This window comes from Barbatula barbatula, assembly GCF_947034865.1.
Source record: "Barbatula barbatula genome assembly, chromosome: 5".
Lineage (NCBI taxonomy): Eukaryota > Metazoa > Chordata > Actinopteri > Cypriniformes > Nemacheilidae > Barbatula > Barbatula barbatula.
The window spans coordinates 12754153-12770424 of NC_136769.1; the positions used below are offsets into that span (position 1 = coordinate 12754153).

General features: G+C 37.6%; 1 protein-coding gene across 4 annotated transcripts; it reads left to right on the plus strand.

Annotated features, from left to right (window-relative positions):
* The first annotated feature begins 1276 nt into the window (after nucleotides 1–1276).
* On the plus strand, nucleotides 1277–16272 carry trpm4a (transient receptor potential cation channel, subfamily M, member 4a). 4 transcript variants are annotated; one of them, XM_079455923.1, is made up of 28 exons: nucleotides 1277–1479; nucleotides 2777–2835; nucleotides 3344–3509; nucleotides 4050–4230; nucleotides 4917–5086; nucleotides 5313–5490; nucleotides 8274–8338; nucleotides 8495–8743; nucleotides 8859–8964; nucleotides 9049–9167; nucleotides 9770–10063; nucleotides 10155–10256; nucleotides 10349–10486; nucleotides 10598–10727; nucleotides 10838–10983; nucleotides 11074–11186; nucleotides 11267–11362; nucleotides 11452–11498; nucleotides 11581–11813; nucleotides 11892–12007; nucleotides 12090–12222; nucleotides 12294–12468; nucleotides 13246–13411; nucleotides 13490–13671; nucleotides 14450–14582; nucleotides 14867–14939; nucleotides 15324–15414; nucleotides 15666–16272. In XM_079455923.1, the coding sequence occupies exons 1-28, from the start codon at nucleotides 1426–1428 to the stop codon at nucleotides 15698–15700; spliced, it is 3750 nt and encodes a 1249-aa protein (XP_079312049.1). In that variant the 5' UTR covers nucleotides 1277–1425; the 3' UTR covers nucleotides 15701–16272. The 4 variants fall into 4 exon arrangements, with proteins under 4 accessions (XP_079312049.1, XP_079312050.1, XP_079312047.1 ...); XM_079455924.1 differs by having other exon boundaries at nucleotides 11584–11813; XM_079455921.1 differs by lacking the exons at nucleotides 15324–15414; nucleotides 15666–16272 and having other exon boundaries at nucleotides 14867–15193.

The following is a 16272-nucleotide window of genomic DNA, read 5'->3' on the forward strand; positions in this document are numbered from 1 at the left end:
TGAAATAGTAATATAATTAGCTTGTGAAAAATGATAGGGATTCTTAAGCCTGAATCTTACAGTTGTATACACAAATACAACTATCAAGCTCCACGAAGAACTAAAATAATGACCTTAAACTTATTTTAGTTTAACCTTAAATCAAGGCCATCTGTTTGAAATGTTTAGGTGCTTACTCTGGACAAACCCTTAAATCTTACCCTTACTTGAAGTACTTAATTTTATTTGTTGGGTACAGTGCACATAAGGTATAAAATAAAGTGCAACCAATCGGTCCAACAAACAGATTTTAATTTACATCTCTTTAAATTCTCTTTTATTCTGTTAAACATTAAAATACCATCGGTGTCTATTTCAGAAAGTATTAGACAAGCAAGTGATATGAGTGTACAAGTTACGCCATATGATGCAGTTAGGTAAACGTGTGGTGTTTCAAAGTTCCCGTGTCTTTATCACATAACATTACGTGTTAATCAGTGCATCAAATAGCCATATACTTACTTTTGGTTACATGTATTTTATACGTTATTAATTATGTGTATTTCAAGTTATTAAACAGTAGCACAGACGGACTTTTAAGATGTTTTTAGAATCAAACGCATATAGCAGCTAAAGTGGCGCACCATCACTTCCTGGAGCGGACAATAGTAACAGTCAAACCAGCATAACAGGCCAGGCAAAATTTATTCAAAGCTGATAGAATGACAAAAACATGCGAGTCCCTGAAAGCCCCGCGGCCAAACAAAAGACAAATAGAAACCAGCAAAGAAATTATGTGAATGAAAAGGTCACAATGGGACAATGGTTTTATGGGAACCACTATCGTCTCTGTGGGATGTTAAATCTGGCGGATGGAAACCAATAAAACATTATTAAATGATACTGGAATTAGGTCCAAAACACACTAGGTATTGCTAGCCTACAAAGTAATTTTGCAATAAAGGCATAAAAGCCGGGAACAAATAGTATTGTTCGTTTTCAGCAGTTTTTTTAAATAATTAATATCATTGGAGTTGTTTGCCAAGTTTAGTTGTTTCTGTGTCCGTGAACAACAGGATCAATTAGCTATTCAAACCAATATTTGATCCCCGATAATATACTAGTAAAACCTTGTGTCGTTTAAAAGCAGAGTAATCTTATCTTCACTGCACTCATATTTATTTTTCCACACGCGTTTGGCTGTGCTCCAACTGTACCTGTCCTGTTATCTTGAGAGGTCATCGTTATCTCGTGCTGCTGGAATGCACCCTGGGGAGCGCTCGTCTGACGTATGCGTGAGGGCGGAGTAATACAAATACTGCTCTGCTCTTGAAAGTTGTATTTAACATGCCGTAATCCGGTTATGGCAACTTAGACATTAAAACAAGACTCGCAGTATAATTCAACCTTAAGGAAACAGAATTGGAAACCGCGCAGGAGTTTGAAATGAAGAAAATCGGGAAACAGAAAGAAGGCGGTGGTGGAAAACCCCAAGATCAGGTGTGCTTAAAACATTATTATCGCAGGTTAATCAAACTAAAATCTTATTTTTGTATAATGAATTGATGACAGATTATTTGTCATGCTTTGTCAAGATGTAGGCAGCTGTGTTGTCTACGTGATGCGCAGGTAAATTACAGTATACGGAAGGATTTCCGCATACCCACTTAAGAAAGCGCTTGGATCCGTAACAAACGCACTGACTTTTGGACCGATGTTGCAACCGGGAGATATGAAACAAAAGCAAATCACGAAAGGCGACGCGATTTAAACTAAGTTATTTCAGTTTCTTTGTAAACCTGGCTGCCTTGTCACTAGTCAATTGGCGCTTCGGATGACGCTGCAGCAGGTGTTACAGACTCGCGTGACGCTCTACGCGGGGTCCCCCTCTGTTGTCCCCTCTGGGGTCCCGATCGTGTTTCTCTGTTCAGCAGTGTATAATACTTTCTGCTGAAAACTCACCTCCACATTTTATACTAATGCGTATTTTTTAATAAAATGAGCATATTTGCTTTCATTAAAACGAATATTATAGTTTGTTTGAGATGTAATGCAATGCGTATACACGATTTAATATTAAAAACTGGATGTAGGACTGCGCCATCGGTTACTGTTTGAATGCAGGAAAGCGTGCGACGACAGGTCACTATGACCTGGTGACGTAATATGTAAATGTATGTATGCTTATATTTTGGTATGACTTTATTAGACAAGAAGTGATTTTGGAAGAAAAGGTTTATCTTTCAATTACGAGAACTTCAGTCTTTTTATACCACAAATCATTGTTTCTCATCACATTCTACACCAACTTTGGGTGGGGAGGCGGTTTGGGAGGGGATGCCACGTGTAGGAATTGAATGACAAAGCTTATGTTTAAGCTATTCAATTCAGTGCCCATGTGACACAGTAACACTAAATATTACCTCATATGTAAGTGTCATTACCTTGCGAATGGTTTGAATTGTCTTTGGGATTAATCAGCTCTTTGAAATTGTATAGCCTCTCATTAGTTATTAATATACTACAATTGAGAGCGTGTTATAAGTTTGTTTTTACAGCTTTCAAAGCAAGCACATTGGATAATGTGCATTGCGACATGCTCACTGTTAGATTCTGTGATAGATGGCGTTGTCATTCATTCATTCGTTTCCTGGTTGCATATCAAAACATTTCACTGGTATTGCTTTTTCATGTACAGTGTTCAGTAAATAACCATTCGTCTCGGTCCCTGATTGTGAAAGAAAAGAAACCGGACCTGCATGTGAAATCTCTGACTCACTCTTTGCTGTTTTTGCAGAGTTGGATCCCAAAGATTATCAAAAAGAGAGTTTGCAACACCTTTGTGGAGGACTCTAGGTACGACAGTCACTTTCCCATGCATTGAGATTAACGTATTTTTTATTCTATTCATGCCTTCAAACGCTTGTTATATGATGAGGTTTTGGCCTTTGATTTGCTAATGGAAGGTGTAATAAGGAATAAGGGTTAACAGCTTCTCATTTGTCAATGCAGCATTGTTTTCTAGTCCTTTTTCACATTTTGAGTGTTATGTGTGTAATATAATAGGTTTGTTTCACAGCTGGGTGATAGTGTTACAGTTAATGTAAACCTGCTGTCTACATTATGTGTGACCTGTAGGAATTGAATTTCAGCTATACTTTTAACTTCCTAATTGACTGAATAAAATGTAACACACTACAACTTGGTTGTGCATTCATGGTTACTTTAACCACAGGTTTTATGTGCCTTAAGAAATGAAACTTCTAATTCTCAGATCAGTCTCTACATTCATAATCTGCATCAGAATTTTAAATCCACCAAAACCTGCTGTGACTGTAATGAGTTTTATTTTTCTTACTGTTAGAAATAGGGCTTCTTGTCAGTGTGGTGAAGCACGGGAAGCTCATAAAAGTGTTACCACTGGTGATTGTACGGTCGGCAAGTGGGACAGTTTTCAACACACATCTGAATACCCCACTGATGCCTTTGGCAATCTGGAGTTTGTTGGAGCTGGACGTCGACACATTCCAGTGGGTATCTCATTTACTTTACCCACGCTCAAGGGCACACAATTATAGTTTCTTTTACCCAGAAAATGTAGTTTTGAGTATGGTTAACTAATAATTTTACCCTTTCTGTGACTCTTTCAATCGATATGCATACATTTCCTATAATGTTCCCAAAATGTAATGTAAAATGTATGTATGAAGTTTAAACGTAAAACTTTTATCTAAATCAACTCAACACACAATATTTTCCCTGTGATTCAAACCTATGACCCTTCAATGGTTTTCCAGTCTGTTAAATAGTGTATATATTATCTTGACAAAGCCTAAATCTAGTCTTTAGTATTTTTCTTTGGGCACAAAATCCTGTTCCACATATAAACAACAAGATACACCGCATGCATGTTTGTACATGTTTGGAATGTGTCTGTCAGCAGCCTTTGTACCTCAGTTAAGAATAAATAATATCTCACTCATATCAAATAAAAGATTTTCTGCTTTGTCAGTCACTTAATTCAGGTTTGTGCACTTACTGTATGTCACTCTTATTGTTGTCTCTTTAAGTTTATGCGCCTGTCACATGACACACCTCCTGCAAATGTGTACTCACTGGTGACCACTCAGTGGGGTCTGCCAGTGCCCAATCTGGTGGTGTCAGTGGTGGGGGGAGAGGGAAAGGGGAAAGCGAAGCCCTGGGTACGAGAGGTGATCAGACAGGGCATCGTCCGGGCTGCACAGAGCACAGGTAATCCCTCATTTTTATTTGAACAATGTTGTGTCTCTAATGCCAAATACTTGCAAAATATACACAGTATACTGTGAACCCTCTGCCCCATCCTAGAAACTAGAATGTAACATATAACATTTTGTAGACTGAAAGATAATTAACTAAAATAAAACAAAATTACAATAGTGGTTAAAAATAATAAACAAAAAACAAAAGGATTCTCCATAGTTTAGATGCAACCCTGGCAATCTTTGTTGATTTCTCAAATAATTTCTTCCCCATCTATAATCTTTTCTAAGAAAAAGTGATATCTCCAAAGTATACATATCCACGCAGATGGATTTAAGAAATGTTTAGTACAATTGTGCATTTCTAGGACTTCTGCAGAACCTTTAAAGCAATTAAATATATTCGCTCTCAGAATGCTGAAGCTCATAATTGTCCCTGTATTCCACAGATAGACGATTACCTAAGCTCTTCAGAAATAACTAATAGCTGTTTTCATGTTCCCAGTAATTAATGACTAGACGGCTATCATCAAAAGTCTTAAGGTTTAGTATTAGACAGGAAAAACTAGTCTTACTCAAGAGCTGTGTAATATGGTAATAAGGCAGAAGTGCTGTGTGGTGGGTTATGTTGCGAAATATGTTTGTCATTGATGATGTTTGTGTCACTGATTGTGTTTGTGTGTTAAAATAACTCAGGGGCTTGGATATTGACGTCGGGCCTGAAGGAGGGAATAAGTCGCTGTGTAGGTCAGGCAGTACGGGATCATTGTGCAACAGCTTCATCTCTTTCCCAGGCCAATGTCATAGCTGTGGGTGTCGCGCCCTGGGGCTTTATTCACGATCGAAAACATCTTGTGAATCCACAGGTACTTTGATAAATTCTGGGTTAAACATTTGTACTGTCAGGGTCGCTGGGAACTGTATAGAGGGTAGGGCACTCCCTATAATATACTATTAGCCACGCCTAACGATTGATGAATGCCGTAGCACTCTGAGTCATGAGCCACAGCATATCACTGAACAAACTTTTTGACTGTTGTGGGACTTAATAAACATCTATATAAAAGCTAACTTTTATCTTTTCTGCATAAGGGCAGTTTTCCGGCTCCGTACTATGCACAAACTACGCCACCTACATCCAGCTGCCTGGATAATAACCACCAGGCCTTCCTCTTAGTGGACGATGGAAGTGTAGATCACAGAGGGCATGAGACACTGTTCAGAGCCAACCTGGAGGATTTCATATCTCATCAGCGCACTGGCATCTGGGGTGAGAGAGAGATGTTTTAACTCAAAAGCATTATTTTAGTGTCACATACAAACAGCACAACTGCCAAATTAAGCCCTTTCATTAGAAAGAGGAAGCACAGAAACTGACAACTGAAACATACCTGGAACTATATGCTTCCTTCTATTTATACTTATAACCGAGCGAGAGGAACTAATCTGCAGTGTACTGTTATATTTAACATAACATAGCAGATTATTTACCTAATAAACAGTAGTATTTTGTCACTTTATATTGAAGAAGTTTGTTTTTGCTTTTATATTATTTGGGTCACTGCACAACTTAGCAACAAATAGTTTACTATGTAAATATGCTAATTTAATATGCAAATCATCTAGAGATGTGTAATGTGAAATGTTAAAACCTAATACCCAATATTGGGCAGTTCCTACATTATTTATTTTACATTCCCAGTCAAAACTCTCAGAGAATATATATAGTATATATAGTTAAAAACCAATATAGTAAATCATTTGTTTATATGCAAATCTGTCCTATCGTATGATGGTAAACTTTTAGAGGTAAAATGCTTTTTCTGTTTAAGATCAATAAACATGCGTTACAGATTTGACAAGAAAGGATACTTTGGGAGATGTATTTGATTTAAAATTAAGAAACCCGTAGGATTAATACCCAACAAATGGAGAAAGGATGGCTCCTTATAGAACATCACATAATTATTATATTTTAGTTTTAATTAACTATTTAGCAAAAACTTACGAAAAATGTGTGCTGAGTATATCACCAACCAAATATTGACTGTCAGGGTTTTCAGGGAGGAAGAACCCAAGTGCAGGCAGCGGTGAAGGGGTTAACGCAGGATTCATTAATAACACAAAACAAAGACCCACGATGGGTAGACACTGAAACTGAAACAACACAAAACAAAACACTTCCCACGAGGGGGGAAAACCTAAATACAAACAGCGACACAACGTCTCACAAGGCACAGCGAGGTAAGGGTAGGTAGAGGCAAAGCAAGGCAAAACAGGGCACGATGATGATAAGGGTTATATAGGCAACGATGATATAGACAAGGTCTATAGTAAAAGCTAGCAAAACACTCCCAAACAAATGAGCACAGGACAATAGACATGAGGGAATTATATGGGGAACTAAAAAGGGGAAGATAACAATAGGCAGGTGTGGGTAATGTGACACAGATGGAAAGCTAGACTAGGAATGAGAGGGGCGTGGCCAAAGACAAGACCGGAGAGAAAGTCATATGCATATTATGTCCTGATTGACAATAATATGTTTCTCTCCACACAAAACACGTGGCTCTGTCATGATTCTGCCCCTAGACTAGAAAATCAAGGCAATAGAGGGCAGAACCGTGACAATTGACATCTGAGCTATCAGTATAGTAAAAACCTTTAGTACAAACTTTGCATGGAATAGCCCTATTGATTACTTAACTAAAATCAAATATAAACATAGTGAAACATTAAACAAACAGTGTTCATCATTTTAAATCCTGAACAGTACAGTTATGTTCAAAATAATAGCAGTCCAACATCACTAACCAGATCAGTAACTGTTTTTGGTAGAAATTATATAAATATTTTACTAGTAGGTGTAGTAGAGTAATAGAAAACCAACAGACCCAAGAGTCATGAGATGCATGCTGCTAATTCTGTGTAATTGAATAATTAATGGAAAAGGGCGTGTTCAAAATAATAGTAGTGTGGAGTTCAAATAGAGAGGTAAATCATTCTGTGAAAAAAATGGTGTCAAACTAATGGCGAATGCAGTAAATTATGTACTGTGCATTTCTACCATTCGAATGGATCGCAGAATAGCCAAAATGACAAAGACTCAGCCAATGATCAGCTCCAGGGTGATCAAAGAAAGTCTGATGTAACCTGTGAGTACTGTAACAATTAGAAGACGCCTCTGTGAAGCCAAGCTATCGGCAAGAAGCCCCTGCAGAATCCCATTGTTGAAAAAACAACATGTGCTGAAGAGGTTAATGTTTCCCAAAGAACACATTGACTGGCTTAAAGGGAAATGATGCAATATTTTGTGGACTGATGAAAGCAAGATTGTTCTTTTTGAACCAGGGGTCGCAGACAGTTTGTCAGAAGACCTCAAACACTGAATTCAAGCAACAGTAAACTGAAGACAGCAAAGCATGGTGGCGCAAGCATCATGATATGGGGATATTTCTCATGCTATGGTGTTTGGCCTATTTATCGGATTCCGGGGATCATGGATCAGTTTGAGGTCATTAAAATAATTAAAGGGGTCATTTTGCCTTATGCCGAAGAGGAAATGCCCTTGAAATTGGTGTTTCAACAAGACATGACCCCAAACACACAAGTAAGCAAGCAGCATCTTGGTTCCAGACCAACAAGATTAACTTTATGAAGTGACAATTCCTCTCTCCAGACCTTAATCCAATAGAAAACTTGTGGGGTGACATCAAAAACGCTGTTTCTGAGGCAAAACCAAGAAATGCAGAGGAATTGTGGTCCGTAGTGCAATCGTCCTGGGCTGGAATACCAGATTTTTCAGGTTATACAGTAAATGTTTGACTTCGTAAAGAAAAATACAGACACTGGCAACATTCCTTTTTCTTCACTTTCTGCAGAGAAATAACAAATTTGATAAACACACTGTATATGGGTGAGGAATCATAAGGGGGTTGCACCGCTCTCTAGTGGAGAAGGCAGATAATGTCGTCCTGAAACTAAAGACAGTAGGAAAAACTTGCTTCTCACTAATTGTAAATTCAAAATTTGTTGTTCTCATATTTTCAACAGGAAGTGGAACCATCGAGATTCCCGTTTTGTGTGTGCTAATCGCAGGAGATGCTGCAATGCTAGAGGTCACATATAAATACTGTCATTTATGCTTTACTTACAGTCTCTATAAAAATCTATTACGGATTTAAATCTAGTACATTCAGTCTCGAAGCATTGAAAATGTTGTTACTAATTAATGAAGATTTTGGAATATATCTCTATTTTTTATTTCTGTCCAGAGAGTTGATTTATCTCTGAAAGATTCCACTCCATGGTTGGTGCTGGCAGGTTCGGGCCCAGCAGCAGACCTGATAGCAGGATTGCTGCGGGATGTCAGTGCACCCATGACTCCACCTGCGAGTCCCACTTTGCCACCTGCCAACAATGAAGCTAGCACAAGCAACAGTGCTGAGCTCACGGAACAAGTGAGAAAGAGAATCAAGAAACAGTTCCCGTTGGAGACTCAAATGGATAAACTTGTGGATCAGGTGAATAATTGAAGCAAGACTAAAAGATTAAAAATAAAAGCTTATGTTTAAATTCAGAACACTGGTAGAAGATAAATATTCTTTCACTTTTGGTTTTTATGCCTTTCTTCTCCAGGCCCTCAGTATCTGTCAAAACAAAGATTTGATCACTGTGTTTTATGGAGACAAAGAGGAGGGCAAAGAGGACTTTGACACCATCATTCTGAAAGCTCTTGTAAGAGGTGAGCTGCAGATTTCAACATCGACAGCTCAAAATGTTTACAGTGTAGATGTGATTTCATTGTTTCTGTGTGTTTTGTGTTTAGCTGCTAAAAGAAACTCTCGTGATTCTAGTGAGTACATTGAGGAACTGAAGCTGGCCGTGGCCTGGAATAGAGTGGACATTGCCAAGAGTGAACTGTTCAACAGCGACATCCAGTGGAGGGTTGGTCTTATAGCACTGCTGTAATAATAACATGGAACAATTATATGTTTTGTGTACAATGTATAAAATCACAATTTACTTTTAAACAAATTTATATCCAGTATTTCTTAACCATCTGCTGCTCCTTTGGGGATCAGAGTCATACTCATGGTCAAAAGTGACCAAACACCTAAAATATAACTTTTTCTTTTTAAAATGAAATGAATCTAATATATTTAAGTTCAATAATATTTTTTCTTTAATATTTCAATTTTTTGGGGATTTATTTGCCTTTATTTAATATTTATGCAGTTTTTCTATTTTCAATTAAATTTTCAATTCAATGTAATATGTTTATAAATAAAATTTCCATTAATTTAATGGAATTTAATTAATATTTGTGATCACAGTGCGACCGAAGTTTTGTACCATTCTGTTAAAGTAAAAGAAATTAGCGACATAAAATATGTAAAATATTTTGGTATAAAATTGACTGAAAGATGGTTAAATAACTGAAAAAAACAAGCAGTGAAATGTGGGATGTATCCAATTATTCCATGTTGTTTCTATGTGAATCCAGTATCTGTGTCGTGTTAACACATGGATTACTCTCTTGTTGTCAGTATAATGACCTGGAGGAATCAATGACGGATGCGCTGGTGAACGACAAGCCTCAGTTTGTTCGTCTGTTTGTAGAAAGCGGCCTGAACATTCTGGACTACCTGACATTCGGACGTTTAGAGGAACTGTATAGCTCGGTGTCTGAATGCACTCTGGTCTACTCGTTCCTCCAGAAAAGACTGCGGGAGCGCATAGACATATGCTCAAAAAACAGATTATCACATAATGAGAATTCAAATTCAAAGCATATTAACGGCCCAATCCCTGCTGGTGTACAAGAACTCACCCTATATGAGGTAAATGAGGTTACCATGAAAGAGGATGTATTATATACAGTACTAGATACAACAGAAAGAACATATGGATTAAAATTTCTTTATCTTCCAGGTCTCAAAGGTGTTATCTGAAATCATGAAGGACATGTGTCAGTCATTTTACTATATCCCTCTGGGTCTAGAACAGGGAGTGACCTCGAGAAAAGCAATGAAGGTCAGTTTTACTAGTCAAAGATGTTTATGATTAAATACTATTGTTAATTAACTACATACGAATAAGTTGACGTTTGTGTTTCTGTCTTTAAGCATGTGAATAAGATGCTGATGGAGGAATCGGAACAGAGTCTGTACCGAAAGAAGCGCTGTAGGTACCCATGGGTCTCTCTGTTCATATGGGCCGTTCTGCAGAATCGACGAGAAATGTCCATCTACTTCTGGGAAATGGTAAAACTGTCTTAATATTTTTAATCGTGTTATCATTTAAGCACGTGTTTCGTATTTGATATATTGGTCTAATTGTTTATATGTCTATCTTGCACTGTCTTTTCATTTGAGGCTGGGGAGTCAGTGCTAAGTGCTCTTGCCGGGTGTAAGATATTAAGAGACCTCTCTAAACTGGAGATGGAGACTGATACCAAACTTTCCATGAAAGAACTGGCTCAAACATTTGAGAATCTGGCACATGGTGGGTGTGAAGTAAAATTTAGGTTATATTTATTTTCGGTTTCTGGTATTCTGTCCGATGTTTGAATGTATTCCCAGAGATTCTATTTTCTCTCATCACTTTCATTCCAGATGTGTTCAGTGAATGTTACCAGAGCAGCGAAAGCCATTCTTATACGCTTCTCATCAAACGGTCAGTTCTATGGGGCGAGGCTACCTGTCTGCAGATGGCCACATCAGCTGATGCCCGCCTGTTCTTCAGTCATGACGGAGTGCAGGTTTGCGATGCTTATGTCCTTTTGCACATGTTGGTGCATGAATATTGTTTAGTTATGCTGATGTTATATATTTGATGTCTTCATGGCTAGACCTTACTGTCCCAAATTTGGTGGGGGGCCATGGATAGCAGTACAGAGGTGTGGAAACTGGTTCTCTCGTTTTTCCTGCCTCCCTTCATCTATACCAAACTCATTGTTTTCAGGTCGGTATGAAATATTTTTGGCAAATTCTTTGTTGTGGTGTACCAAGTTTGATTGTAAATCATTGGTCTTTATCTGACAGAGAGGAGGAAAATGAGGAGAAGCCAGAGGATAATCATCAGGGTAAAGAATTCGACAGCATAGAGGGAGCGGAGTCAATGCCTGAAATCCATAACACGTAATTCATGGATTCTCAACACTATAAACATTTTAGCTTTATATGAGATGATATACATAGCTTAAATGTCTCGCACATGTCCTTCACAGGGATGAAGAAATGGAGGAAGGGATGCCTTTGAGACGAAACCCAGAAGGTGTGTCTAAAAAACAAGTTTCACGCATCTTGACTGTTCAAATTTGCATTTGGTAGTTTACATCCTTCTTTTTTTTATATAGCAGAATCAAGTAGCCCCAAACAACGACCTTATATATTTCACCGATGGAGGCAGTTCTGGTTTGCACCGGTCACTTCGTTTCTAGGCAACGTGTTCACGTACTTCCTCTTCCTCTTTCTGTTTGCTTACATCCTATTGGTGGACTTCAAGCCTCCCCCTCCGAAAGGACCCGCACCTATGGAGCTAGTGTTGTATTTCTGGGTCTTTACACTGGTCTGTGAGGAAATTCGACAGGTTTGAAAATTCTCAATTTGACGTTGACATGAATTCTGACCAAATCATTCAGTCGCTAAATCGTATTCGTCCACTCAGACTTTCTTTGTAGGATCCACCACTGTAGTGCAAAGGATGAAGCTCTACATCCAGGACATCTGGAACAAGTGTGACCTCACAGCCATCTTGCTCTTCATGCTGGGGGTTCTCTGCAGGTGCGTTTAGTGAAATCCACCCTCAAAATGATCATGAATGTTAGTGACTGTGTTGGTTAATATATGTGTGTTTTTGTTACAGGATGTTTCCGTGGTCGTATGATTTCGGTCGTTCGATAATGTGTCTTGACTATATGGTATTCACACTCAGACTCATTCATATATTTGCCGTCCACAAACAGCTTGGTCCCAAAATCATCATCGTTGGCAAAATGGTAAGAAAACAACATGAAATTCAGAACCTGGTTAAAATTTTTAAATATACATTGAAATGAATTTTTTTTAGGTGAAAGATGTGTTCTTTTTCCTGTTCTTCCTGGGGGTGTGGCTTATGGCATATGGAGTAGCCAATCAAGCGTTGTTATACTCCTACGATTCCCGTCCTAATTGGATCTTCCGCCGAGTGTTCTATAGGCCATACATGCACATATATGGCCAGATACCACTGGATGAAATAGATGGTATGTGTGCCAGACAAAATATATATATTCTATATTAGCTTTCCTGTAGTTCAGTGGTAAGAGCATTGCGTTAACAATGCAAGGTTGTGGGTTCGATCCCACAGGATTGCAGATACCTATGTATAGAATAATGCTATGTAAGTCGCTTTGGATAAAAGCGTCTGCCAAATGCCTAAATGTAAATGGAAGCCCTGGAAAAAATAAAGAAACCATTTAAAAAATATTTTCAGTTTTCCTGAACTAACAATTTTTTAGGTATGGGTTTGAGTAAAATTATTTTTTTTTCATTCTGTGAACTACTAGCCATATTTCTCTGCAATTTTAAACAAATGATTGTTTCTATTTGCATTTATTTACAGAAAATGAAAACTGGAGAAACAGGTCACAATTACAGAAAATATTCTCTTTTTCAGACCTCAAATACTGCAAAGAAAACAAGTTCATATTAACTTTTAAGCAATACAACAATAATGTTTACATGTATACAAGTATTTAGGAAACGTTTAAAAAGAATGTATGTGATAACCTAGATGATTATCACAGTTTTCATGTGTCTAGTCATGCTATCAGTCTTTCACATTACTGTTGGATGACTTTACGCCACTCCAGAGGTTTGATTTAGTTGAATATACAGTCACAGGACTGGAATGGCCACATTTTTGAAATTCTGATTGAACTAACATTTACAATGGTTTCTTAATTCTTTCCACCGCTGTTTGCATCTCATACTGTGTTGTTTTATTGATTAAATAGTTACAACACTTTTTTTTACTCTAGCTGACAAGCGTGCAGCGAAACAATGCACCAACAACGTGACTCTTATTCATGAGGGGTTGGAGCCTTGTCCGCAGTCTGATGCTAACTGGCTGGTCCTTATTCTGCTATCAGTCTATTTGCTGGTCACCAATATTCTACTGGTGAATCTGCTCATTGCCATGTTCAGGTAAAATATATTTCATGAATAAAATGCTATAATGTGAATGAGGTTTTATTATAGCATAGTTTTGTGATGTGTCTACAGTTACACATTCAACAAGGTTCAAGAGCACAGTGATGTGTACTGGAAGTTTCAGCGCTATAACCTGATCGTGGAATATCACTCCCGGCCCTGCCTAGCCCCACCCTTCATCATCTTCTCTCACCTGCATATCTTCTTCAAGAGGGTCATCCAAAAAATTCCTTCTACTAAGATTCAACACTTCAGTATGTTATTTCTTTATGCGTTTTCTTCTTTAAGAAACAGGCTGCCATGATTCAGCCTTCTTGTACCATCTTACAGTGGATGGACTCTTAAAAATGAAGGTGCTTAAAAGGTCAATCTTGGTTCCACAAAGAATCATTCACTCAAAGGTTCTTTAAAGAATCATCTCTTTCTTACCTTTTTTATATTCAGGTGTTTAAGGTTCTTTATGAAACCAAAGGTTCTTTTATGGGATCGAAGAACCTTTTGAAGGACCTTTTTAATAGTGTTTTGTATAACTTACTATCTTATGCAGGGCACAAAAGATGTTTTGAAGAATGTTGGTAACCGAACAACAACGGTACCTCTAAACTTCCATTGGTTTTGTGTCAAAACAACAACGCCGTTGTTGGGTTATCAACATTATTCAAAATAACTTTTGTGTTCTGCAGAAGAAAGACAGTCATACAGGTTTGAAATAATGGGGTGTGTAATTAATGTCTGGATGTTCCAAAGAGCATCTTGTGGGCTTTCAGGGGAAACTATGAAAATGACCTTTTGATATTAACAAGGCAAAATATGCTTACATTTAATTTTGTGAACTAGAAAACATAAACATTAAAGTGATGTATTCATGTTTGTCCTAAAATTATTCTGTTCATGTTATGTCCTAGCATTTCTTTGTTTAGCATTTTTACTACATAAATCGTAAAACTGGACTTGACTGCATTGCATCACATTATGTCTTTATATGCTCAATCTGTAATTTGTATTTTACCCATCATGTACCTTTATCCATAGTGTTAAATTTAAAAGGCAAAAGGGCAAGTTGGCTGAATACATGGGAATCCACGCTGAAAGAGAACCTGCTTTCCACAGAGGGCAAGAAGCAAAGAGATAGTGACACTGAGCGACTCAAACGTACCTCCACAAAGTCAGTCGCTCTCTAACTTTACTTTCCAACTCTAAGCAGTTATCAACTTTATTTAAAGCCGTCTAAATCCAACGTGTTTTCTATATACCTATTAGAGAACATGACTGCAGATTTGTTTGTAATGCACACCCGGGGGCATTTAGTAACCTCACAGTGGAAGCTCTTGTTACATGTTTCTGTGCATACGAAGGGGGAGACATGGAGACTGTCAACTCCTGCTGAATCGGGCACTGGCGTGTTGATTGACAGCATGTGTGTTTGTTCCTATCTATATGTGTTCGTAGGGTAGACAGCGTACTGAAGCAGATGGTGGAGATACGAGATCATGATCGCAGGTTGAGAAAGCTGGAGTCGGAGGTTAGTGGAGTCTGTATGCACCCGTCTATTGAACTCAGGGGGTGCGGTGCACCAGCATCAGAAGTTAACCTGTTTGGGCCCTGTTGGTTACTTCCAGTTGCGTTTTTGTTCCAAGCCCTGGTTCATTTCTGAGCGTGGAGTAAGAGTGTGAGTCTTGTCTAATTTAAGCTGCAGCTGTCGTATTTGCTTGCTCAGCACAGACCAAGAGCCATTTGTCATTCTCCGTGTCACTGTACTGCCCCCTCATCTAAACCCTTCTGTAGAATGCAGATCGACTTTGAATATCTGCCAAACTGTCAGGGAAGCACTGTTATTAATGAACTTGCGCTTTAAAGAACACTTCAGGTGTTCATTGTGTGTTCTTGACAATTTCTCGTTATTCAGGTGGAGTATTGCGCCACTGCCCTCTCCTGGTTAGTGGAGGCACTGTCTCAGAGTGATCTCGCAAAACACACATCGCCACCTCCATTCAAAGGTGTGTGCTCAATGAAGATGAAGTTGTTTTGTGTTTCTCTGACTCCTACTAGTTACATTATTTATGTAATCAGTTTGGTTGTAAGATGTTATTATGCATTAGATATGTTATTTTTAGTTGCATAAGTTACAGTTAATAGCATTTCATTATTAAAGAAGACAGAACCAACATTCTCTTATCACTACATATTATATTAAAGGAACTTAAATAAATACATTTATGTATTTAACGTTATCTTTTCTATGTTTTAGGTGTATCATCTAAAAGTCCTTCTTCTCCCTCCTGAAAATTTTGCTGAAACAAATATGCTCACACAAATACATACGTGTCCACTCTCTTATTCAGAAGTTCTGGATAAAATTACTTTATGTTCTTTATCATTTCAGTTGTTATTGAGTCATTATTTATGCAGTGTATTTTTACCTTATGTTAACAAAAGTTGTTTTGATCAGTTTATGAAACATTTTATCAGGGGATTGTATGTTTATTGTTTAGAAAACAAGACTGGTTGAGCAGTCATATGACTGGTTCATATAAATTTTACCAGATGTTTGAAACAAAAGAGAGTTGGATGTGCCAGGATGGTAAAAAATACGACTGTAAAATGAATGTAAAATGTATACATTTTCTATTACATTATATTTACATTTGTACTTTTCATTCTCTACTTGCAAATAAACAACTAATATGAACTGGGTTTGACAGGATACAAATGGAAACATATATTTATAATATTATAAAACATGTATTATTTTGTGAAAATATCTGAACTTTAAATATGCTAGATATTTTTAAAGTTGTTAAAAAGTGGCTGTAAAGTTACCAATTAAACCTAAATTTGTCTTTGTATTTACCTAA